Genomic DNA, 25,961 nt, shown 5'->3' with positions numbered 1-25,961 from the left:
GGAAACTTTGGAAACATCACCCTTATTTTCTTCTCCTAATTATTTTTCCTAGAAAACTTCAGCTCACTTTAAACTTGGTTACATTCTATCAGATGAAGCAGAAGACTCAACAAAGACTTTACATCTCAAAATTTGTAACTGTTTTATAAAGATTTATTTATTTATTTGAAAGACAGAGTTTACAAAGAAAGGAGACAGAGAGAGAGAGAGAAAGATCTTCCATCTACTGGTTCATTCCCCAAATGGCTGCAATGGCTCAAGCTGGGTGGGTCCAAAGCCAGGAGCCAGGAGTTTCTTCCAGGTCTCCCACACGGGTGCAGGGGCCCAAGCACTTGGTCTATCTTCCACTGCTTTCCCAGACACATTAGCAGAGACCTGGATCAGAAGTGGAGCAGCTGGGACTTGAACCAGTGTCCATATGGGATGCCAGCATCTCAGGCAGCAGCTTTACCTGCTGTGTCACAGTGTCAGTCCCGAAATGTATAGCCTTTTTACAAAAGAATAAAGGGCAGGAATTTAGCCTGGCAGTTGAGATGGGTTAGGACACCCACATCCCACATCATAGTACTTAGGTTCAATATCCTAGGAGGCAGCAGATGATAGTTCAAGTAATTGGGTTCTTGCCACCCACGTGGGAGTCTTGCATTGATTTCCTGGCTCCTGACTTTGGTTATTGTGGGCATTTGGGGAGTGAACCAGAGGATGGAGCTCTTCTCTCTCTCTTTCTTTCTCTCTCTCTCTCTCTCTCCCTCCCTCCCTCCACCCCCCTTCCCACCACCACCTTCTCAAAATTTTTAAAAACAGGAGGGGAATGATTTCTCTCCTATAGCAATCTTAGGGTAATTGACATCATTTTTCTGTCTCCAAGGCCCTGCTGCTGCACGAAGACTCTCAGGGAGCCATCTCAGAGTGAGGTTTGGCTTGGGAGTGGCCCTTTGTCCAGTAGATGACACGTACCAGGTCACAACCACATTGCAAAGATCATTGCTTTCCCATCAAGTTCTTCCCGATGGGGTGTGAGAGTTCTCATTAGATCACCCACCCTGAAATACCCCCAGAGAATCACGATAATTAGTTCCTGAGTCTTCTTTTTTGTTTTCTGCTTTGTTTGCTTTAAAAGTTTTCTCAGTGCTGTGCTCTGATGATATCTGAATGTCTTTCACTGGTGAGACATAGAGAAAGCAAAAGAATTATCCTTTCAATTCCGTCCTGAAATCTCGTGCTTTGGAGACTAAGATAGACTCGAGGATTCAGTGGTGCTAATCCCCACGTAGCCTTCCCCGTCAACAGTATTAAATGCGAGATGCAGGTAAATGCACCTGTAGGAGTTCAAAGAGAAAATGCCATTTCTCAGAGAGGAAAGCAAAAGAACAAGACTGGGAAACACCACCACGGGGAGCCAAGTTCTCAACCTCGCTCCGAAACTGCTGTCAACAGCTCTCTTCTGAAAAGTCATCCGTTATTCACTCAAGTTCAGATCTGGCTCAAACCCTGTCCCCGTATGGCTTTCTCGAAGCCCCGTTCTTTGATGGTTTCCTGAAGATGGATAAGGTCCAAGGTGAAGAGAGCTGGTCTCCCAGGGACTTGAAGACATGACATGGTTCCCTCTAGTTGGAGTTCACGCTATTTTTCCTAACTTTTCCCCCAACATCCTTTTTGCCCCTTTTCCTATCATTTTCACTACAGCTGTTGCTCCTAACTTTGGTACCCTGACTTCCTCCTTGCTCTTTTGTCTAAATCCTTTCTTTCCCTGTTCTTTTCCCTTTCTTATTTCACCTTACCAGCTCCAAATTAAAATAGAACAAAAATTACTCTTTGGGCTTAGGTGAAAATGATTTATCTAGCAAATAGTCACTCCCACATCGCCCTGTTAGACCTCAAGTCCCATTAGGCCAGAAGTGGCTTCAGTTCACTTGAGCAAACGTTTGTCCAGCACCTACTGCGTGTGCTACGCCCCTGGGGACACAGAGGGAAACAGATGCACAAGTAATGACTCCCACTGCCCTCTGTGGAAGGGACCGCAGCGTTAAGCTTCAAGAAATTCAATCGTTAGCACCGGACCCATTATACTTTATTGTATGTGTTTTGGGGAAGAATCCTTCTTAATCCCACATCAATTCAGTAGCTAATTAAAGAACAGGCATGTATTGCAGTGGGCCTCAGCTATCCTTATGGTCCAGTTCCTCCTCAGTCTTACTCTTGCTCTCCTTACCTGGACTTCTGTCATGCCCACCTTGGCCCTGCCCCCAGGTGCACAGCTGGATTGGATTATTCTTTGTCCCCATTCCCATCCAAGCACCGTGATGTTTTGTTCATTTAATCCATGGTGTCAACGCTGTTCCCATGAATGCAGGCTCTGCTCTCACCCTCCTCCGCCCTACCTCCCATGCAGGCCCAAACCCAGATTGCTTTTCCTAGGAATATCCCCTTTTCTAGTTCCTTGCTCAAGGAGCCCAGCAGCTGTCCATGTAAGCAAGATCTTATGTAAACTCAAGCAAAGAGACAAGAACAGGGAGGACTGCGGAATCAATGTAGCGTCCCTGGGAGCTGAGACGGCTCTATAGAAATGCATTGTGGAAAATGAAATTTGAGTACAGGAGGAGGAGGATGTGATTCTCCATGGGGAGCCCAGAGAAAGAGTCAGAGAGGATGTGGCATTGGGACCGAGTCTCCCTCCCTGGAAAATGGGGATAGAGAAAGGAAGTTCCAGACAGGTGTAACAGCGTGGGCCGTGAGCAAAAGCTGCATTCCAGAAAGCACACGGATGCTTTTTTCTGCTGGAGAACTGGGAGGCAAGGGGGTTGGGGCAAATGAGAGTGGAAGACAAGATGAGACGGGATGTGTCCTGGTTTTCCCACGCTGGAGAGTGTGATTGTACCCTGTAGGTGGTGTAGAAACGTGACCCGATCAGACCTGTGTGTCAGAAGGATGACTGCTGGCCACAGCCTAGTGGACAGGAGGAAGGTAAACCAGTAAAAAGGGCCTGCAGACCCAGGCAGAGCGCTCTGCTCTCTCATTCCTTTTCCCTGTATTCTTATCGCAATCCGGAGACGTGGTAAATAGATTTGAAAACGATATTCCGTCATTCGTCTTTAAAGATATGTTCTCAAGTGACACATGCATAATAGCCATCTGCCTCGGGATGGGGGAAATACATCGCTCCTGCGAGGCTGGTGGAAAAGACAGTGTGGCATTTTTTAAAAAGACTGGTTTATTTGAAAGGCAGAATGACAGAGATGGAGAGACAGAAAGAGAAAGAGGTCCTCCATCCTCTGATTCACACCCCCAACAGTTAGGCCACAACAGTCAGAGCTGGGTCAGACTGAAGCGAGGAGCCAGGAACTCCATTCAGGTCTCCTCATATGTGGATGGAGGGCCCCCATACGTGGACCATCATCCACTGCCTCCCAGGATGAGTTGTCAGGAAGCTGGATCCAAAGTAGAGTAGCCAGGACCTGAACTGGCACTCTGATATGGGACTTGGGCATCCGGCCACGGCCTAGCTGGCTAGCCTGCTGCGCCACAATGCCAGCCCCCAAGGAAGGCGTTTTTAACTCTTCCCCACCTCCTCTTTAGAGTCACAAGGCCCTGGGAAGGACCACAGCCTGGATTTGTATCCAGGGTCCCTCTTTGCACTGTTGCTGCTCATTGTGATTTAGCTGCTAGAGAGACTCCAGATCACTTGTGTTTCTATATTAAAGTTGGATTCCTAGGACAAAAATAAAGCTGAGGCGGCTGGGGTCCAGAAGTGCGTGAAGTGGGCAGGTTGTATTGTGGCACAGCAGGTTAAGCCACCTCTTGTGGCACCAGCATTCCATATCAGAGCGCCGATGCAACTCCCAGCTGCTCTGCTTCCAATCCAGCTCCCCGCTAGTGCACCTGGAAAAGCAGCAGAAGACGGCCCAAGCGCTTGGGCCCCTGCACCACGTGGGAGACCACAGGCTTCCCCCTGGCCCCGCTCAGCTGTTGTGGCCATTTGGGGAGTGAACCAGCAGATGAAAGATCCTCTCTCTCCTTCTCTCTCACTCTTCCTCTCCCTCTCCCTCTCTGTAGCTCTTTCAAATAAAATAAATAAATAAATCTGAAAAAAAGATCCCTGAGTTTAATGAAGCCGCAGTGAGACTCGACAGATGCTCAGTGTTTTCCCCACAGGGACACATGTCCACCAGCATTGAGAAGCCCAGCCCACTTCCACAGAACACCTGTGACTTTGAAGGACACAGTTTTTTCAAGGAAATAAAGCACCGTGGGACTTCTCGGTGGCCACAGTTAGGATAGCACATCAGATTTGTTTAGTCGTTACAGACTGCAGCAGGAGAGAAGCTCTAAGTTATTTCTAATTGACTTTTCTCCTTAAGAAAGCATGCCGGGTCTCAAATGAGATGTAAAAAATGCTTGATAAAACACGGATTAAAAACTTGCTGGGTTTTTTTTTTTTAAACATTTTTTTAAAATGTATTCATTGTTAATTATTTTGTTCATAATTATCTGCTTGTTTCTCTCATTGATCCAGAACCTATCAGAATTTTTTAAATTAACTTCTTAAATTTGTTTAATTGAAAGGCAGATTACAGAGAGAGAGGAAGAGACAGATCTTCCATCCACTGGTTCACTCCCCAGATGGCCGCAACAGCTGGAGCTGGGCCGGTCCAAAGCCAGGAGCCAGGAGCTGGGTCTCCCATGTGGATGCAGGGGCCCAAGAACTTGGGTCATCTTCTGCTGCTCTCCCAGGCACATTAGCAGGGAGCTGGATTGGAACTGAAGCAGCCAGGACTAGAACCAGTATCTATATGGGATGCCAGCACTGCAGTTGGTAGCTTTACCCACTAAGCCATAGCACCGGCCCTAGGTTTTTGTTTTTGTTTTTGTTTTTGTTTTAAGATTTATTATTTTATTTGAACGTTAGAATTATAAAGAAGAGAGAGGGAGAGAAAGAGAGAGACCTTCTCTCTTTGGACCATCTGTCTGCTGGTTCACTCCCCAAATGTCCACAATGGCCAGAGCAGAGCCAGGACAAAGCCAGGAGCTTCATCTGGGTCTTCCATGTGGGTGATGGAGGTCCAAATACTTGGACCATCTTTTCCTGCTTTTCCCATGCCATTAGCAGGGACCTAGATTAGAAGTGGAGCAGTTGAGACACGAATGGTACCCATATGGGATGCCGGCATCACAGGTGGGAGCTTTACCTGCTGTGCCACAAAGCTGGCCCCATGGGTTCTCTTTAGCCTCAGTATAATAAGGCTTCCTCCACAGACTGTAAATACTCCTTGATCTGTTACCTGGATGAGCTGATTTTTTTTTTTTAATTGCAGGGGCAGCATGAGTCCAAAAGGTCTCACAAATGTTTTCTTCCGTGCTATTTTGCTAACTACACATGTGTCCTCTCCATTTAACTCCTCAGTCTCACCCCAACTACTTGTCTGTTTCCTGGCTTCTTACAACACAACCTGTTGGAAAAACTTAATTCAAGTGCATCATGTTCACTCCCTCGCTTTTGTCTGCTACCAAATATTTTTCTCCACAAGCAGTTCCATTCAGTTAGTTTAAAGCCATTGGTCTGAGTGATTCTTGAAACTTTTAGGCCCTAAGTCTATTAGCAATGATTTCAAATTTTTAACTTTCCGTATGTTTGTCTAAATCCTTTAATACGTGAAGCACAATGACAGAAAGGTATACGGAGGGAGTGTGAATGCAGATGGATACTGAATAAAGTCACAGAAGTTAAAAAGTATCTAGGCCTGTACCAACAGACTGGGAGAGCCCGAGTCACTGAAACCAACTGCCCTGTTAGCCTGAGAAGATGAGCCCTTGTGGTCAGACACTGCCCTCTGACCATCATCTATCAATAAGTTCCTGAAAAATAGACAGAAAGGCAAAAATGTAACCCAGAAAAGCAAGAGCTAAGGAAAAGCAGTAATGAACTTACTAAAGAAAGCCAAAGAGGGGCCAGTACTGTGGCGTAGCGGGTAAAGCCACCATCTGCAGCGCCAGCGTCCCATATGGGCACCGGTTCGAGTCCCGGCTGCTCCACTTCCAATCCTGCTCTCTGGTATGGCCAGGAAAAGCAGTGGAAGACGGCCCTAGTCCTTGGGCCACTGTACCTGCGTGGGAGACCCGGAAGAAGCTCCTGGCTCCTAGCTTCAGATGGGCCCAGCTCCCGCCATTGTGACCATTTGGGGAGTGAACCAGCGGATGGAGGACCTCTCTCTGTCTCTCTTTGAGAGACCTCTGCCTCTCAGTAACTCTGCCTTTCAAATAAATAAATAAATCTTAAAAAAAAAAAAAAAAAGCCAAAGAACCCAAATGCAAAGGAGAGAGATTCATGAGCAGATTTGTGATCAAGAACCAACAGACTAGAGAAATCTAGCCCATCCCACCCTACCCACAGCGCCCTCTTCGCCTCTGGTCATTGAGGCGTCGTGAAGTGTGTGTGTGCACAAGTCTGCAGGTCACACACCCCTGTGATCTGTGAGTGAACCAAATTGCAGATGGAACTTGATTACCCCCGGCCTCCAACTATTAGGTGTTCTCCAGCCTCTTCCACCCAAACCGCCAGCTTTTCCACATGCTACTTTAACAAAGGAACCTGGTAAACGCACTCGGCCTGAGGTTCACAATGCCTAGGCTCCAGTGGGTTCAGTCCCTTTTTTTCAACCGTTGAAAAGAACCTGAAAGCAAAGGAAGGGAGACGATGGGAGAAGCCCACAGTTTGAGTGGGGGCTGGAGCGAGGTGGAGAAAGGATTTATTTTTTTAAGAAGTCATTGATTTTTCTCTTCAAGTTGACTTTGCGAGAGGCCATGTCAGCTGCCCATAGGGAATTTGGCCGACACCTGGTTTGTTCTTCAGGGGCTGCAACCTCTTCGTAGTGGAAATTGCTTGGCCCCCTGTGCTATTAGCTTTGTGCTGTGGTGTTGCCAACCGATTTCTCCAATTCTCTTTTCTCAGTGGGCTAGAACGCAGCTGGTTAAATAGGCCGTGACTCACATAAGCTCCTGTGTCTTTTTTATTGACTGCTTTATGGAAATGGCTCGCACTCCAAAGGGTCCCCATTGTTGTGGCTGTGCATAGCTGACTGTGGCGTCACGTTTAGCGCTGAAAGATGGACTCCTACCCTGTCGGTTTTTATTGCAGAGTTGAGTATGGGCGGAATCCAAGAGTTTAAAGGAATCTGGATGAGGAGAGAAGGATGTCTGAGAATTTCTTTTATCTTCATCTGCCATGAAAGTTGGGCAGCTGCCCCTGCAGGAGGACCCAGTTCTCTGCTGATCTTATCTTGAGGGTCTCCCGTCCCTCAGCTAAGTGAATGTTTTCTCTGTGTGGTCTCTCTGAGAGATTTCTTTAAGTGCAGAGGTAGAGAGAGATGACGTCACCCACGTGATTCTGTTTTGTGCTGATATAACGTGATACACCTCTAGGTTTACCCAACAGGGTCGTTTGTTCCCAATACATTGAAATCATTTCTGTTTTTTCATTACAGGGGAGGGGGTGATATCTTTTTTCAGGTAATGAGCAACATGCCTCTATTCTTTTAATTGTATACTTAAATAAAAATGTTTTCACCTTGACACCTTATATAATTGTTTATGGCTTTTTCCATTTTTGTTATCCTACAAAGCATGTGCATGACTTTCAGTTATGGGTTCGATGGCTCTCTGCAGATCTGTTCGTTTGCTGGTAGGTATGGAGTCAGGCATACAGAGTTTTTCCTGCTAGTTACCTGACACTGTGGTTGATGTTGTCCATTCTCAAGATCACCAGTTCATCATCAGGAGACCCCTGAGCTGACACGGAAAGAAAAGACAGCTTGAATGTCACGATGACTTCCATCTCAGCGTGTGGATTTGTCAGTAGATCACGGAGCTAATGAGATTGAGCTCAGAGTCTACTCTACATGAAAACAACGGGTACCGTACTCACCGCGCTGTGCCTGGTACATTGAAGACAATCAGTAGAACAGAAGCTGTCTTATTTGGTCTCCTAAATTTGTTTCGATAGCCATCTTTTCCACTGCCCATACAGGGAAACCAGACAACAGGGTTCATCAATAAAGATTCCCTCTAACAAGTAAGAAAGCAACATAAGGCATCCTATAGACTACATACAAAAACACAACATAAAAAACAGTTTCCAGCCATGCTTGTTATTCACATTGGTGGCGAATGACCAGGTGAGAAAAGTCAGCAACTCATACAGTGCTTGATTTCAGCAAACTGAGTCCAGCTCCTGAGGAGAGAGGCGGTGTTGGGGCTGCCCCTCCTCTCTCCCAGAAATGAGTGACTTGGAGTTCAGACATTTCTGCCGCATTAAGTCTTTGTTTTCTTGGTGGTAGCATTCTTGGGTTTCAGTTGGTGGGGAGAAAATGCCTCATGCTGATAATGTACTGAAAGTAAATGAAATTAAATAAGCGGAGCAGTGCTCATCACTACTTCCTCCCCCCTGGGTAATTCGATTCAAGCTCTCTCTCTGATGGCAACTCACAGGGGCTGTCTCTGTCACCCCGCTGGGGCCTGGAGTCTTAACATCTAAATAAAAGTTTCACTCAAGCATTTTTTATGCCCCTGCCAGCAGGATCAGTGAGCTGGTGTGAGCACATTAATGTAATATTCATACTCCAGACTCTCCCCGCACACAAGGCAACGTCTTCCCATTTTCATAATTATAGATGTTCCATAAAATGGCATATAGATTTGCATTAAAAAGGGAGGTTTGAATTCTAATAGAATGTTTAACATGTCTTTTATGACTCAGACTCTTGGCGTCTTTAACAAGAAGCTGTGTCTCTTAAGTTTCCCAAAACCTGAAAAAAGGGGGTGAACAAACTTGTGGGAAGAAGACGTGGAAAGTCTAAGCTTAGGGGATCCTGCTTTCCCTTCCCCTGTGTCTTTAATTTTTAAGCCTCCAGGAGCAGCTTCGCTTCAGAGTCACTTTGGAGACGATGCCCTGTCCCTTCAAGGGGTCTTCTCCAGGGTGCCTCGTCCTCCCCTCACCCAGAACTCTCTCCCTTCCTCCACCCCCAGAAGAATCTATTGCTGTTTTCTTGGAGAATGTTTTCAGAAAATTTCAGAGGAGTTAGGGGAAATGAAAGAATCCCAGACAAATGAACTTTCCTTTGCTGCTGTTCATGTCATGCGTGCACCCTGAGACGCATCTGGGAGGATTGATGGCAGCCACGTAGTTCGCCACCTGTAAAACACACCAATGGAAATGGTCCCTGAACAAGGCAGCTGATAGTAAGGACTAAGTGGATAAACGTCAGACACACAAACACACAGAACAGCAAGAGAGGCTCTTCTGAGCCACATTTTAAAAACTAAGCTTGGAACAATTAACTGGGAAGCAAAAGGTCTTTTACTTGTATAGTGTTTAAGGTGGTTTTTTTGTTTTTTTGTTTTTTTGTTTTTTTGTTTTTTTTTTTTTTTACAGGCAGAGTGGACAGTGAGAGAGAGAGACAAAGAGAAAGGTCTTCCTTTTCCGTTGGTTCACCCCTCAATGGCCGCTCTGGCCAGCGTGCTGCGGCCAGCGCACGGCGCTGATCTGAAGCCAGGAGCCAGGTGCTTCTCCTGGTCTCCCACGGGGGTGCAGGGCCCAAGGACTTGGGCCATCCTCCACTGCACTTCCGGGCCATAGCAGAGAGCTGGACGGGAAGAGGAGCGACCAGGACTAGAACCCGGTGTGCTGGCACCGCAGGCGGAGGATTAGCCTATTGAGCTGTGGTGTCGGCCTGTTGTTTTTTTTTTAAGATTTATTTTGTTTGAAAGGCAGAGTTACAGAGAAAGAGGGAGAGATAGAGAGAGAGAGAGCGCGCGCTTCCATCTGCTACTTCACTCTCCAAATGGCCATAACAGCTGGGGCTGGACCAAGCCAAAGGCAGGAGCCAGGAGCTTCATCCGGGTCTCCCATGTGGGTGGCAGGGGCCCAAGCACTTGGGCCATCCTCCGCTGCCTTCCAAGGCACATTAGCAGGGAGCTGGATTGAAAGTAGAGCCACTGGGATTCAAACCAGCAACCATATGGGATGCCAGCATTGCAGGCAGCGGCTCAACCCATTATACCACAATGCCAGCCCATTACTTACATTTTAAATTGTTCTAAAATATTATTTTTAAACAAAAAAGGTAGAGCGCTGAGCAAAGAGCCAACTCATTGACACCATTGAATAAATATTAGGTATTGTAGAAGTTCAAAAAGCAATTGATTGCTCAATTGAAAAAAAGAAAATTCTTTCACCCCAAAGTCTTAAGATACTATATAGATGGTCCTATTGATGTCTATGTGATTGTGCCTTATTTTGTTTTGTATTTGGTTTGCTTTGTAAATGTTTTAAGGCAACCAACAGAAATCTGGGTTTGGGATTAGCCTACTCTTCATGTTTCCTAGTTAAAATGTATTTGTGTTCCCTAGAGAGTTTTGTGTTGTTTTGTACTTGATGTTTGAAGAGTAGGCTCCCTTCTCTTTGTCTCTGTCCTTCGCCCCCCTCTTCTCTAGAGCAAGCCTAAACCCCAGTGGGAGAAGCTGAATTAGGATCTTGACTTCCCAATACATTTGTATCTAACAAGGCTTATTAAACGTCAAGAATGTTAGCAGCATACACTTAAAAGGTTGACATCAGTTCCAGGGTCTTGTCTTTGTTAAGGCCCCTACTACCCTAAGACTCTGTTCCGTGCTCAGGAAATCAGGATGTGGCTGTTATGCCAAGCTCAGCTTGGATAACCCTTCTTTGTGCAAACTTAACAAAATCTATTTTCACAAAGGTGGCTTTCTTTTTGTTTAAAAAAAAAAAAAAAAAAGAGTGTGTGTTTATTGCTCCCGCTGAGGTGACTGCATTTATAGTGGAGTCTATCACTCATTAAAGCTTGTCTGTGCTGGTAGCTATTCATTTGACTTGTGATTATCTCAATGTGGGTTTTCCAATTTGGAGCTTATATCCACAGCAAAGTCTCCATTCCCTGGAGTCCTTTTCCTGCCAATCAGTACATATTTAGGCTACCTCGCCCTTGCCACAAACTAATGTATATTTGGATCATTGTAAGCAATTTTAGCATTAGATATCATTAGGAAGAAAGAAAATTAACTGTTGCTTCCCAATCATGTAGAAATTGTCTTGTTTTGCTCTGCGGTTCAGCAGTTGGCCCTCCGCACCGCATCGTTACTGTGGATTATCTAAAGTCACCTAAATAAAGGAAAATATCACCAGGTTTCCACAAACCGTTTTGCTGTTGCTTCTTTTAGGAGTGGAAGACGTGGTGAGAGGAGCCCAAGAGCTTGATAACATCATCAAGCAAGGATACTTGGAAAAGAAAAGCAAAGGTATGGATCAGACTTGCAGGCCTCAGGACACTGCAGCAAAGGAAGGGAAGCTGGGAAGAAGAGGGCCGAGATATCAGGGCCTTCTGAGTGCCCAGGACTGTGCTAGGCACATGTAAGGTAAAAGCAGGGCAAGGCCAGGAGAGAGGTCTGGTGTTTATGTGACAGCTCAAGAGAGATGGCCCAAATTTTCAGCAGACTGTGAGCTTTGTCAGGGTAGGGATGGGTTCTGCCTTGGGCACTGCTGTATCCCCAGTGTCTGGTACATGACAGGTGCTTGATAAAACTTGTTGAGCGAATGGATGGATGATACCCTTGTTGTCATTTCTTCGTGTGCTCCCAGAAGGAGTGAGACTTCTGCTAGGAGGGTATTTATATATCACACAGACTTGCAAATTTCACACAAGCCCAACTCTTGACCTTTTTCATGAAATGAGAGCAGTTGCTACTAGGGTTGGGGTCCCAGGGTTAAGCTCAGCAGGCAAATTAACTTAGCACACACACACACACACAAAAAAAAAAAAAACAAGTTTTTCTCATGGCCATGACCAGGAGCATCATTTTGGTTTGTCAAAGACAACATGTAGAGATACCATGGAGAGTTTTAAGAAGTACAGGATGAGATTAGGACATGAAAGACACAAGGGAAGGCAAAACAAAAGACAGCTACGCAGCCACAGAGCAGGCAACCCTGCTTAGAACTTAGACCTTCAACAGGGCGAGTGCTGTGTATTCTGAGCCAACACCGGGTAACCTGTGGGAGTGAGAGGGAGGGGTTTACAGTCCATTAACCTGGGGAATGAAACAATAACACGCTGGACCGTGTGTGTCAGATTTCACAGACTCTTCAGCAATTGTAGTTACCTAAATTTATGTCCCCTCCTTCTGTTTAGATCATAGTTTCTTCGGCTCGGAGTGGCAGAAGCGCTGGTGCGTTGTTAGCAGAGGCCTCTTCTACTACTATGCTAATGAGAAAAGTAAGTGTTCTTCATCTGCCCAGCAGCTTCTCACTCCCGGATGCAAGCACTTCGTAAATTCTCAAGCACTTGGATCTCAAGGTAGCAGTCCTTAAGGAACACCCACAACAGGGACGTGCTCAGGAGAGAAACGGGCCTGAGTAAAGAATGCCTTGCCCACCACCAAAAGCAGAGGCCAACTGAAATTATGTCACCTTTAGTCACTATGAAGGGGTGGTCAGCCTATCAAAGAGCTCTCTTTCCTATGACCAATAACACAATCTTGTCAAAGTGAGACACTTTGGCCTTCTTTTGTTTTGTTTTTTTAAGGTGTATTTATTTATTTGAAAGAATTACAGGGGGAGAGGGAGAGACAGAGAATCTTCGATCCACTGGTTCACTCCTCAGTTGGCTGCAATGGGCAGGGCTGGGCCAGGCTGAAGCCAGGGGCTAGGAGTTTCATCCGGTTCTCCCACATGGGTGCAGGGGCTCAAGCACGTGGGTCATCTGCTGCTCTCCCAGGCACATTAGTAGGGAGCTGGACCAGAAGCTGAGCAGCTGGGACTAGAACTGGCGCCCATATGGGATTCCGACATCGTAGACAGCAGCTTAACCTGTTGCACCACAACGCTGGTCCCATTCTTTTGTTTTTTAAGCAGAACTTTGAACTGTATATAGGTATGAGTAGCACAGCTAAATTGTTGAGAACTTTCATTCTGAGAAAGACTTAAACAGCTTAACAATGACCCATAGATAGAACCCCGGAGTTCAGACTCCCTAAGCACACGCTCCCAACTTTAGCCTACTCACTACTGAGGTGTAGTCCAGTGGACATCCCGACAGCCACCCAGTGTTGAGACCAAGGACTTGCTGAGCCCAAGAGACACCCCTCAGGCAGACAGCAGTGACCGTGAAGTGCTGGCTCTGCCTGTTCATGAGCCACCACTGACTGCATCAAGCACAACGCTCACGAGCTCACCCGAGATGCGCTCCCTCCACGTTCAGCACAGCCATGTCACTCATGAGAAGGAATAGAAGATACAAGCATAACGGGAGGCAACCACAAATAAGTGCAAGCTAAAAACTGCTACTGTAAATGAATGCAGTCTTTCAAACGGGGGATACCCTCCTGCAGCACCAGACTGCCCCGGAGGTGATTCTAGGAAGACAGCGATGCCACGAATAAAGCCTCCACGCTTGTGTGGCCTTCCTTGTTCTCTGCCGCCTTTGCACAGAGACCGGAGATACGGATACAGAGCACATCTTTCTTTTTCCTTCCAACCATGATCTGTTTCTCCTCTTTTCCCAAATGTATCGCTCTCCAGATGCCCAGGTAGCCAGACGAGGGAATAACCAGATACCCACCCAGTGGCCTTCGGACTCCTGCCCCTCTGGTACTAAGGTAGCAGAAAGAGCTGTAGCTTTTCTGAGGGACTTGGAATCCTTAAGATTTACCCTGGGGAAAGCAGTAGAAGATGGCCCAAGTCCTTGGGCCCCTGCACCTGTGTGGGAGACCCAGAAGAAGCTCCTGGCTCCTGGCTTTGGATCGGCATAGCTCCAGCCATTGCAGCCATCTGGGGAGTGAACCAGTGGATGGAAGACACCTCTCTCTGTCTCTACCTCTCTCTGTAACTCTGTCTTTCAAATAAATAAAATAAATCTTTAAAAAAAAAAAAAGATTTTCCCTGGGGCTCTGTGGCAGGTGCCTGGCCGTGCCTCTCTTCCTACAGCAGATTTTGCTGATCTTCAGATCCTCATCTTCCATTCATCGTGCTGGGTGCCTCAGAATCATTCCCATTTTGTGGGTGAAGTGTGGAGCCTTGGGGCTGGTGTGATGGCACAGTGGGTTAAGCCAACATCCATGACACCCACATCTCACATGGGCACTGGTTCGAGTCCTGGCTGCTCCATTTTCAATCCAACTCTCTGCTAATGAGCTTGGGAAAACATCGGAGGATGGCCCAAGCGCTTAGGTCCCTGCCACCCACATGGGAGACCCAAGTGAAGCTCTTGACTTCAGCCTGACCCAGCCTTAGCTGTTGCAGACATCTGGGGAGTGAAACAGCAGATGGAAGATATCTATCTGTCTGTCTGTCTATCTCTATCTCTATCTTTCTCTCTGTGTGTCTCTATCTCTATCCCTCTCATTCTGTCCCTTTATTCCTGTAACTATGCCTTTCAAATAAATCTTTAAAAAAAAAAAAGTGTGGAGGCTCATTTGGAAGTGATAACAGCATAGTTTAAAAACAGAGCAACAAGCCCCTGTGTCCTTCCTGGCTTCAGCCCACCCTCAAGTACAGCAACCACAATTCCTCCTCTGGATTTTCACAGTAGACGCCAGCCAGGTGGTGTTTTCTTACGTTAAACCGTCCATTTAATATGACATTGAGTCAGGATTTAAAAAAAAAAAAAAAGTTCATCACTTCCTATGCATTTAAATAAATGGATGGCAATTCTGGAACTAAGACCAGGTCTCTGGCCTGTTCATTCAGAATTCTTCACGCTCACAGTGAGAGAGGAGGGGGAGAGACTTTTATTGACCATTTTGCCATCAGGGTGACATAAAATCCAATGACCAAAGAAACAACAAAACATTTTAGTGGCCGGCTAGAACAGGAGAGATACTTTACGAAAACAGATTCCGGTGTGAAAAAGCACCCGAGTGGGGCTCCCTTCTTGCCGGTTACTACTTCTTGTGCCCAGGACACTTTCTTAGCAAGAGTCTGTGTATTTCTTTAGCTCAACTAGGGAAGTACAGCGTTTTTGCAGTGTTGTTGCCCCACTTCCATCCATCTCATCAGCAGCATCAGAAAGCCCATGTTAATTAAGCAGGTGCATTCCACGTGACACAGGGCAAGAGCTTCACCCAGACGCTGCAGTTCCACTCCTCAGTGCTTCCTGCCTGAACTGTGCAAAAAGGACACAAAACTGGCCAGCGCCCTGGCTCAATAGGCTAATCCTCTGCCTGCAGCACCAGCACACCAGGTTCTAGTCCCGGTTGGGGCGCCGGATCCCGTCCCGGTTGCTCCTCTTCCAGTCCAGCTCTCTGCTGTGGCCCGGGAGTGCAGGGGAGGATTGGCCCAGGTGCTTGGGCCCTGCACCCCATGGGAGACCAGGAGAAGCACCTGGCTCCTGGCTTCAGATCAGTGCGGTGTGCCAGCCGCGGCGGCCATTGGAGGGTGAACCAATGGTAAAGGAAGACCTTTTTCTCTGTCTCTCTCTGACTGTCCACTCTGCCTGTCTAAATAAATAAATAATTAATTTAAAAAAGGACACAAAACCTTGGAGAGCCACCTCCTCTTTTCCTGTTTCTTATTTTTTGTTCTGTTTTCAAAGATTGATTGACTGATTGATTTGAAAGACAGAGTTACAGAGAGGCAGAAGCACAATGGCCAGGGCTAGGCTGATCCAAAGCCAGGAGCCAGGAGCTTCTTCCAGGCCTCCCATGGGAGTGCCAGGGCCCAAGGACATGGGCCATCTTCTACTGATTTCCCAGGCCATAACAGAGAGCTGGATTGGAAGTGGAGCAGCCAGAACTCGAATCGGCGCCATATGGGATGCCAAGGCTGAAGACGGCGGTTTTACCCACTACACCACAGCACCGGCCCCAGTATTTTATTTTTTTAAAAAGGGAGTGACACAGGGCCAGTGCTGGGGCATAGAATGTTAAGTCTCTGCCTACAATGCCAGCATCCCATATGGGTGCTGGTTCAAGTCCTGGCTGCTCTGCTTCTGATCCAGCTCCCCTGCTGATGCGCTTGGGAGGGAAGCAGAAGATGACCCAGTGTTTGGGCCCCTGTGCCCACATGGGAGACCCAGACGAAGCTCCTGGCTCCTGGCTTTGGACCAGCCCAGCTGCAGCCATTGCAGCCATTTGGATAGTAAACCAACAGAGCTCGTGCTCTCTGGCTCTCTCTTGCTCCCTCTCCCTCTCCCTCTCCCCCCTTCCTCTCCCTCTCCCTCTCCCTCTCCCTCTCCCTCTCCCTCTCCCTCTTCCTCTCCATGACTGTGGCAGTGCCTTTCAAATAAATGAAAATAAGTCTTTTATAAAAAAAAGAGTAACACAGAGTAGCCTTTCCTTTCCTTAAAATCCTCCTCTTTTCTATTTTTTTTACTTATTTTTATTTGAAAGGCAGAGTTACAGAGAGGCAGAGAGAGAAAGAGAGAGAGAGGTCTTCCCTCCGCTGGTTTACTTCCTAGATGGCCTAAACAGCCGGAGCTGTGCCAACCCGAAGCCAAGAGCCAGGAGCTTCTTCTGGGTCTCCCATGCAGGTACAGGGACTCAAGCACTTGGGCCATTTTCAGCTGCTTTCCCAGGCCATAGCAGAGAGCTGGATTGGAAGTGGAGCAGCCGGAACTCGAACCATCACCAGTATGGGATGCTGGCACTGCAGGTGGTGGCTTTACCCACTATGCCACAGCACCGGCACCAAGGGTCCTCCTCTTTTCATCTCCTTCCTCATCATTTGGGGATACTCAAGAGCACTCTGCCATGTCCCAGGAGGACCTCTGGGTAGAAGGAGAAAACACAGAGTTTTAATTATTCTTCCTGGGGCTGGCGTTGTGGCGTAGCAGGCAAAGCTGCCATCTGCAGTGCCAGCATCGCATATGGATGCTGGTTAGAGTCCTAGCTGCTTCACTTCCAATCCAGCTCCCTGCTATTGCACCTGGGAAAGCAGTAGAAGACGACCCAAGTCCTTGGGCCCCTGCACCCACACAGGAGACCTGGAAGAATCTCCTGGCTCCTGGCTTCGGATTGTCCCATCTCCGGCCATTGTGGCCATTTGGAGAGTGAACCAGTGGATGCAAGACCTCTCTCTTTCTCTCTCTCTCTCTCTCTCTCTCTCTCTCTCTCTCTCTCTGCCTCTGCCTCTGCCTCTGCCTCTCTGTAACTCTGCATTTCAAATAAATAAATAAATAAATATTTATATCCTCTTGCACAAAATGCTCACCTGAGCAGCAGGAGGCAGGGGAGAGAGATTTAACCCAAATACAGCAAAGGGCATGAGAGGAGATGCCAGGACCCTATCCCACCCCCCAGTGCTGCTGTCCCCTCCCTCAGATGTGAGCTCTGCTGGCCTGATAATAATGCATCCGCTCTTTAATAGCCGTCAAGAGCCTCAGGTTCACAGCCACACTGTCCCGGCTGTAATAATTCCTTCTCTCTGTTATTATAGATCTCTTAACATTCTAATAAATTCCCTGTCTCTGTTGGACCTTTCGCGCTGCATTTCCCTAGCTTGGCAGTGATATCTGCCTCTTCTTGAGCTTCCCTAATAACCTTGCCCGGGCTGTTGTGGCTCCTCAGGGAGGTAACGTGACATTCCAGCGCAGGTGCGTTCCCCAGGCCTCGGTCTCTAGGGATCCAGGGAGCTTTCTTGTCTTGCAGGCAAACAGCCCAAAGGGACCTTCCTCATTAAGGGCTACAGTGTGCGGATGGCCCCCCACCTGCGAAGAGACTCCAAGAAGGAATCCTGCTTTGAACTGACCTCCCAGGACAGGCGCAGCTATGAGGTAGGTAGGCGCATCCCCACCCCCCCACCCCCACCTCCCCACCCCACCCACCCCCCGGGTAGCGGATGCATCATCCCCTGTTGCACGGGAGCTGGCTTCCCCCTTGCTGTGTTACCTGGGCTTCCTCGCCAGACCCTCTTTGTGTGGACATGTCCCCCTTGCTGTGTCGCATCCCCGCTTTGGCTTCTGCCGCCTCTTCCCTCCCCTTCCAGTGAGAGTCCAGTCTACTGCAGTACACACGGTCCTTTCCTTACAGCCTGGATCCTTGGCTTTCATTCCCATTCTCTTTTTTTTTTTTTTTCAACTGATGGTCTTCATTCCTGTCCGTGAAAACCAGAAAAGGGAAAATCTAAAATGTAGAATGAAGATAATTTCCTTTCTTATGTCCATCTTGCTGTCTGAAACAACCTTCTTGAACTGTACTGCGCATCTCCAGAAGAATTTCCAAGGTCGAGGTCACCGTGCTTACTGAGGGACTGGAGAAATAGTCAGGGCAAGACTTGCGCCTCACTGTGCTCATTCCTACATCCAAGGAGTCGGAGACGATTCACGGAAATGTATACTGTGAAAGCACCACGCGTGGATTTCAAAAACACTTGCACCAAAATGCATTTCTCTTTTAATTCCATTTCCACAAACTTTTTGAAGTGCACTTGTATTTTGAAGGTTTGCCTCATGCATTTACTACCTATTATGAAATTAATTAAAACAAAAAAATCTGATGGTAGGTATATAGTGATTTTCACGCAGTGTTTTTTATGTTCGTGTATTTTGTTTCCTGCTTTTGATAATTTTTATTTTGTCATAGTTTCACTGAAACAACAGAAAAACTTTAGCCAACTTACATAATAGAGAAAAAGCATCCTAAGATTAACCACTTGAGTAGTGACTTTTAAAATTTTTTTTACCATTCATCTTTTTGTATTTCTTAACTCTTATTTTGATAAAAATTACCTAGATCTTATTTTGATAAAATTGGGACTCTTTTTCAAATTTTTAAAAATTTGAACTAAGACTTTCCTAAAAAAATTTTTAAAATCTATATAATACAGATGTATGCACTGAGTATGTTTCTAAGTTAACTTTATTATTAAATTCTGGTAGTACTATATATCCAGAAAAAAGTTCATATGAATTTTTTTGTTGCTTAAGTAATGTGCTTTTAAGAGACTAAAAATGGCAATATCTGTTAAGTAAGTATTATGCAAAAATCTAGGCTTCTTATATAGTGTGTATCTTGACCCTTGACCCTGACCTAGTGGCCAGATCATTAAAGTGTTTTTCAGGGATAGGTCTTTCAAGCTGATTCATTTACAGTGAAAACTGACGGGGGCTCGCTGCTAGATGGTGTGTTGCGTGAGTCAAGGTGTAGTTGACTTGCTTTTTCTTTTCTCTGGCCCACTGAATCCAAGTCATTAGCACGGTCTGTGGGTTCTTCCTCAACAGTATCCTTCAAATATTTCCCTTCTTATTTTATTTATTTATTTTTTTGACAGGCAGAGTTAAACAGTGAGAGAGAGACAGAGAGAAAGGTCTTCCTTCTGTTGGTTCACTCCCCAAATGGCCACCACAGCCGGCGCTGCACCGATCCGAAGGCAGGAGCCAGGTGCTTCCTCCTGGTCTCCCATGCGGGTGCAGGGCCCACGCACTTGGGCCATCCTCCACTGCACTCCCGGGCCACAGCAGAGAGCTGAAGTGGAAGAGGAGCGACCGGGACAGAATCTGGCGCCCCAGCTGGGACTAGAACCCGGAGTGCCGGCACTGCAGGCAGAGGATTAGCCTAGTGAGCCGTGGCGCCGGCCCTTTTTTTTTTTTTTTTTTTTTCTTATTTGGTCCCTTCTTATTTATTCCTGCAGCCATCACAATGGCTAAGTCCCCACAGCTCACCCAGAGGACTGGTTGAAGTGGTCTGGTCAGTCCTCTGTCTCCACAGCTCTCTACCCCAGTGCCTCCTGCGAACAACAAAGAACCACCCATTCCCTTTGCTGGGATCGGGGTGGCCGTCCTGTTGCCCCAGGCGCTTGGATCCCACTCTCTGTGGCCCTCAGTGCTCCAGCTGCACCTGGGGCTGTCCTCCTGCCAAGCCCCTCTGCCACCTCCCCCGTGCCAGAGGCTCTCATCACGCGGCTTCTCCTGCCTGTGGTTTTCTCCTACACGGCAGCTCCCTCCGCCAGTCAGTTTCTACCAGCTCTTCTGTAAGTTCCAAGCTAGCAATGTTCCCTCAGCAAGCCTCCCCGACCTGCTGCAGGCGGACGGAGGGAGCGCTCCCTTCCCCTCTCAGCACCCACCTGCCATCAGGCGCGTCCCCTGTGGCACTGCCATGCCCGTGAACGTGGCTCAGCTTTTTGTTTTCCCTGTGAACTTTTCTCAAATACACATCTGATGATGGACTGGACAACCAAATGAGTGAAGGTACATGGATGTGAACGGGCTCAGACGGCCGTCATTTCTGGGTATGCAAGATTGCTGGGAGAAAAAAGCCACCTGGAGTGAGACCCGTGGTCTCTCCTAAAATATTAAGCAGAGTTCCAAGCTTTAAACTTGACTCTGAAACTGGCAGGTGCCTTTCCTGGAACCTCCCTCTCCGGATTCCTGGAAACGCTAGTGAAGGTGACAAACTAATGCACTCATTTTTCTCTAGTTTACAGCTACCAGTCCAGCCGAGGCCAGAGACTGGGTGGACCAAATAAGCTTCTTGCTGAAGGGTAAGCATCATCGTCGCAGAAAGACTCGATATTTGAGTCCATTTGCCACTGCTGTCACATTGCGTAAATATCTCTAGGCGTTCAGATGTGGCTTCTCTGCCCTTTCTGGCCTCCCCCTACCACACGCCCCACTTGGTGACAACAAACAGTACCATTCTGTAAGGTGAAGACGTCAACGTGGAGCTGGCTTCAGGTGTTACTGCTCCTCCACCTGCCTGCAGGCCAGCCTATAATATCCACAATCACTAGAAAAGGGGATCTGAAAACCAGCCCAGCTCAGGATCTTTTAAGCCCTTAAATTCCGGAAAGGAAATCTATGATATCTAACTCAAAGTTTTCCAATGCAATTGAGGTCCAAAACCTTCTTGTTTTAGTCTTAGTAGGAAGTAGAAACCTAAACTGATCTAGGTGGCCTTTGGCACATTAGACTTTAAAAAGTAATCACTGTTTCCTAAGCCACAATAAAAGGCTTCTTGCTCTGGGATGGGATGAGCCCTGACTAAGGATGCTACATGACTGCTCTTAGAGTACCCTCTGCTGGCCAGCCTGCAGGCGCCGCCACGACCGTGGCCCAGGAAGCCTCCTCTGGGGGCGGAATGGCAGGTGGAAGGAGCTGGCCTTGAGTGAGGCACCTCCAATCCCCCACACCCCCACACCCCCGGCATCAGAGGGTGCTCACAGCCTCCGTGGCAGGCCCCTGCCTCGACAGAAAGGTAGAAACACCAGCGTTACCCTTGGCTCAAGACCTGGCGAGGAGCACACCCACCAACAACCCCAAGCTTTTTCATCTCAGTTTGTTACTCTGCTATAGGATTTTATGGTGGATAAGAAGAAAAAAGCACCAGAGCTTTAATTACAAGAATTGCCTATTTTGCTCAGTTATGCCTTTGCTCTCGCAAAAACAAAACTATTGCATCTACCAACAGCGTCCCGTATAATAGACTGCAGCTAGGCAAACATGAGCATTGATGGCGAGGCTACAGGGTACACTCTCATCTAGGTGCCGTGGATTTATGCGTGTAATATACCCCTAAGTGTGTAAACCTCCATAAAACTCGAAACAGCTTTATTGAGCTGTACCCTGTGGTACTTTCAGAATCCCACATTGAAGAAATTATTCATTCCATTTTATTTTAAAACAAACAAAATAATAACATATGGCTGAAGCCACAAATGCGTCTTTGATCCTTTCCTCATATGAGGTGGCACCGGAATTCAGATGAAAATCATCACAGAATCTTTATTAAAAGCCTAATCAAGCCGAACAGTTTGAGTGGGTTTGGAAATGAACGTCCGCTCTCTCTGCATCCTGTCCTCCCCTGGAGGACACTGGCTGTACACACCCATCCTGCAGAGGCCGCTCCACGGAGTTTCTCAGAGCACTCTGTATCCCATGGCAGAGAAGGAACCCTCCCAGACCCCCAGCAAAATAAAACAGCGGCACCCCGCCCCGCCCCGCCCTGCCGCTCCCCTTGACTGCAGCCAACTTGAAGGGCAGCCTGACCGTGGTTGCAGAAGGACCTAGTAACTGCATCGCTCAGCCGCCCCCTGGGGTCTGGTCTTACTGTCTGTTTTACTCTTCCATTCCCCATTTTTTTTTTCTCTCTTCCACTTTGACCCATGTTTTTCCCCTCTCCCTTTCTCCAAACTTGTCTGCAATCCTGCAGTAAGATCAGAGGGGAGACCAGCTTCCCGCAGCTCAGTTCCCCTGGGGAGCCCCCTGGGTGCCCCCTGCTGCTGGCGCCCGGAGGACGAGGCCCATCCCTCCCCCGCCCAGTTTTCTGCTTGATGAGCAGCGTGTGGCACGCTGGCATTTTCCTCCTCTCCTCTGCGCTGCTTTCTTCCCTTCGCCTCCTGTTCTTATGCACACACCCATGCTTTCCAGAGCCGCTTCGTCCTGATCAAGTTTTATTGCAGGGAAGGATTTATGTTGATGGTTTAAACCTGATGCAGTGCGAGCCTGGCCTTTTCTGTAGATTTCCTGCCACCAAGGCCCACATTAGAAATAACAGCACTTAACCTAGCGTTTCATTTCCCTGTGACAAGTTTTATTCTCATCCCTCCTTCCGCGCCTCCTCCTCCCCCCTCTTTCCTTCTCTGCCCTATTCTTTTCTTTTTCTCGCTGGTGGTTACATTCTCATCTTTGCCCTTGCAGATCTGAGCTCCTTAACCATTCCATGCGAAGAGGAGGAGGAAGAGGAGGAGGAGGTGGAGGAGGAGGAAGAGAAGGGGGACGAGGAAGAGGAAGCAGAAGAGGAAGAGATGTATGATGACATTGATGGTTTTGACTCCCCAAATCCTGGTCCCCAGTGCAGGCCCACTGTCTTGCCGGGGGGCATGGGGATCCATGAACCTGCAGAGGAGAAAGAAGACGACATTTATGAGGTCTTACCAGGTGAGAAACTTCGTCTTCTAGTTGTCTTGCACTAGTTTCAGAAACTCTTGACCTGGTGGAAGACTAGAACTTTGAAAACGCCAAAGGAAGCCAGGTCTCACCTTCATCCTCTGCAGAAGAGAATGCGGGGGAATTTTCCACTCCTGGGATAGAGGCTGTGCCTGCCTCTGGGAGCCAGGCGAATTTGATCAGGGTGTGTCTTTCATCTGTGCGTATGGAATAACTTATTGCATGCATCAACAGGTTAAAGAGCCATGAATACTTGGGTTGGTTTCCATTGGTTTATTTCATTGGTTCTAAAACTCTAGTTTCCACTTTTTTCCTGTGTAATTGTGAGAATACTACAGAGTCGCCTCCCAATCCAGGATGTCAAAGTCTGCAGTACACGGTGGTGGCTCACCTTTCCAGTGCCGGAAAACCCGACAATTCATCACCACTTAGTTCAGACATACCGCACATCAAAACCACATCTCTTTTTTAAAAAAGATTTATTTATTTATTTGAAAGTCAGAGTGACACAGAGAGAGAAGGAAAGGCAGAAAGAGAGAGAGGTCTTCCATCCACTGGTTCACTCCCCAATTGGCCACAATGGTTGGAGCTGTACCAATCTGAAGCCAGGATCCAGGAGCTTCTTACTGGTCTCCCACGCAGGTGCCGGGGCCCAAGGACTTGGGCCATCTTCTACTGCTTTCCCAGGCCATAGCAGAGAGCTGGATCGGAATCGGAGCAGCCAAGACTCGAACCAGCACCCATATGGGATGCCAGCACTGCAAGCGGTAGCTTTACCTGCTACACCATAGCACCGGCCCCAAAAAACCTCATCTCTTAAAAATGAGCCTAGCATCCTTCCTCAGCCTGCCACAGTGGTCTGCTCTCTGCATTTCCTTGTTTCCAAAGGCATGATCGCCGTCACCTCAAGAAAACGCACAGTCATCCAGGCTCCTCGTCACCCCCGCCAGTGGGATACCAGCAGCTGTGATGGGTGCAGAGCGCAGTGGGGGTCAAACTGGGAAAACTGACGCTTGCACCTTGTCATGGTGAGGGAGTTAGACCACAGGAGTGCTGGACTTTGTGGTCCGTGCAGAAAGATCGCTCCCGTGGAAATTTGCCAGGACTTCTGTGCTCTGCTACAAAATGCAAATTAAGCCTAAATTTATGGCAATGTAAGCCTCCGTCCCAGACGCTCCCAGAAACTAAGGTGAACCCAGTACTCAGGCCCCTGAAGACAGGGCTGCTTGCTAAAAGCATCCTCAGCTTTTAGCCTCAGCGAGTAACGTGCACTGAGGCTCTCTCGGTGCTGCGTTCTGCATTGCTCCTTCCTGGGGGAAAGCCACGTCATTGGTTCCTGAGCCAAGGAGCAGGGCTGTGGCCACACACATCCCTTTCCTGCTGGGGACGACCAGGGGCGGGTGCATCTTCTCCTAGCGCTTCCTTCCGGATTCTGCCAGTCCCGACTTCCCCAGCCTTTTTGTTGTGTTTTATTATGCAAATGATATCTTGGTTGAGGTCGAACCATTTCTTGTGTCTGAAGTTAAAAAAAAAAAATGATAATTTCCTCAGCAAGTCATCGTCGTTAATGAAGTTTTACAAAAACAGATACAACCAAAGGAAAATAAAATTTCACAGGTGATAAATTTTTCCAATTTCCCTGGCAGAATTCGATAGGATTGTTAAATTAAGAGTGAAGGTGTCTGTTAGAAAGCAACGAGCAGTGATGGGTAATTTTATAGAGTGGAAAATTGAATCAAATTGCTACATTAAAACACAGCTCCTCTGAGAATCTTCCCTTTCACAGTCTGCTCCATTGCAACAGCAGGGTGCAGAAATGGATCTAACTCACAACACTCCCGAAAAGGAGATGCACGCCCCAACCTGGCCAGCATCTTCCTAGCGAGCTTGCGTTCTGCTCACTCCTGCCCAGGCTTGGGGAAATATCCCGGTGACATTCCACTTCGGGCTACAGCTGTGGAGAAACGGCCACTGAGCCCTCTGGGGCACCCAGAAGGGGCCTTTTATGGACCATGTTTGGTTCTCAAAGGAGTCACGGCTGATGCTCAGAGACACAGCACAACGGAAGGAAAGGGCAAGAGGCCACAGAAAAGAAGATGAGTTTGGCACCATTGCTGTGTGCTAGGTGGGGGTGATGAATGCTGATTGGCTTCTTAAGGACCCTCTTTCTCTCGCCTCCATAACTCCTAACCTTGGCCATGGTAACACAACCCAGAATATTAGGGCATTCCTTCAAATTTCCCAACAGCTTATATGCTAGGGTGAACCCAAGGGCATGGAGACGGATCTGCCTTCTCAAAGAAGCCACCTATGCTGTGGCCACAGCAGCTGTCCCTTGGGACTAAGAAAAGCCACCCAGCAGCAGAGCCAGGATCTCTTTCTGCTTGTTAGGTAACTTGCCCATAGGTTTTCAAAGGACAACGCTGGGTTCAGCCAACAGGTTCTCTCCCAAGAACTTGCATCCGTCACAATGCTGGAGGCGGGACACGTTGGCATTTAATTCTGATATGGAAACTCAGCCTCCAGCTTCCACCACCCAGCCTCCTGTCCGCTCTACTCAGCTTGCTCCCTCTGAGACTGCTTTTTGAGTTTTGCGTATGCCGCACCACCATGCATGGAGGAGCTGGGAGGGAATTTGAGGGCGCCAAACTTTGCTTCCCCTCTGCCACCAGTCCCCACGACCACATACTTGAGCAGCAAGTACTTGAGCTGTGTGCGAGACACAGCATGCGGGTACAAGTACTGGCTCTAAGTCAGGACGAATCTGTTCTGCCAGCTGTGAGGCCCTAAGCCAGTTACTTGCCCTCTCTAATTATCCTGCCTGTAAATGGGGAAAAGAATAATGGCGATGGTGGAAGGATGCAGTGGAGAGTCCAGACCTGATGCATAGAAGGCACTTAACTCAGAGCCCTGGCACATAGCAAGCACTCAGGAGATAAGGGCTGTTGTTAATGCGCTGGGTTACATGGGAAGCATTACCTCCATGAAGAGCTGGGGGGTGGCTGGGTCCCCGCCCTCACCAAGCAGACCTGAGACAATCCAGCTGGACACTTCCAGCTATGTGTATGAAGCAGGTGA

At 47.8% G+C, this 25,961-nt stretch overlaps 1 protein-coding gene across 1 annotated transcript in view; it reads left to right on the top strand.

The window, feature by feature from the left end:
• Positions 1-25,961, top strand: part of SKAP1 (src kinase associated phosphoprotein 1) — a 269,723-nt gene that overhangs the window by 208,126 nt on the left and 35,636 nt on the right. The window contains exons 5-9 of the mRNA XM_062175070.1: positions 11,230-11,307; positions 12,198-12,281; positions 17,650-17,774; positions 20,416-20,479; positions 22,635-22,874. Of these exons, the coding sequence (XP_062031054.1) occupies positions 11,230-11,307; positions 12,198-12,281; positions 17,650-17,774; positions 20,416-20,479; positions 22,635-22,874 (591 nt within the window). The remainder of the gene's footprint in view (positions 1-11,229; positions 11,308-12,197; positions 12,282-17,649; positions 17,775-20,415; positions 20,480-22,634; positions 22,875-25,961) is intronic.

Source organism: Lepus europaeus, chromosome 18 (assembly GCF_033115175.1).
Source record: "Lepus europaeus isolate LE1 chromosome 18, mLepTim1.pri, whole genome shotgun sequence".
Lineage (NCBI taxonomy): Eukaryota > Metazoa > Chordata > Mammalia > Lagomorpha > Leporidae > Lepus > Lepus europaeus.
The sequence above is the reverse complement of the archived record's forward strand: the minus strand, read 5'-3'. Positions and strand labels throughout refer to the sequence as shown.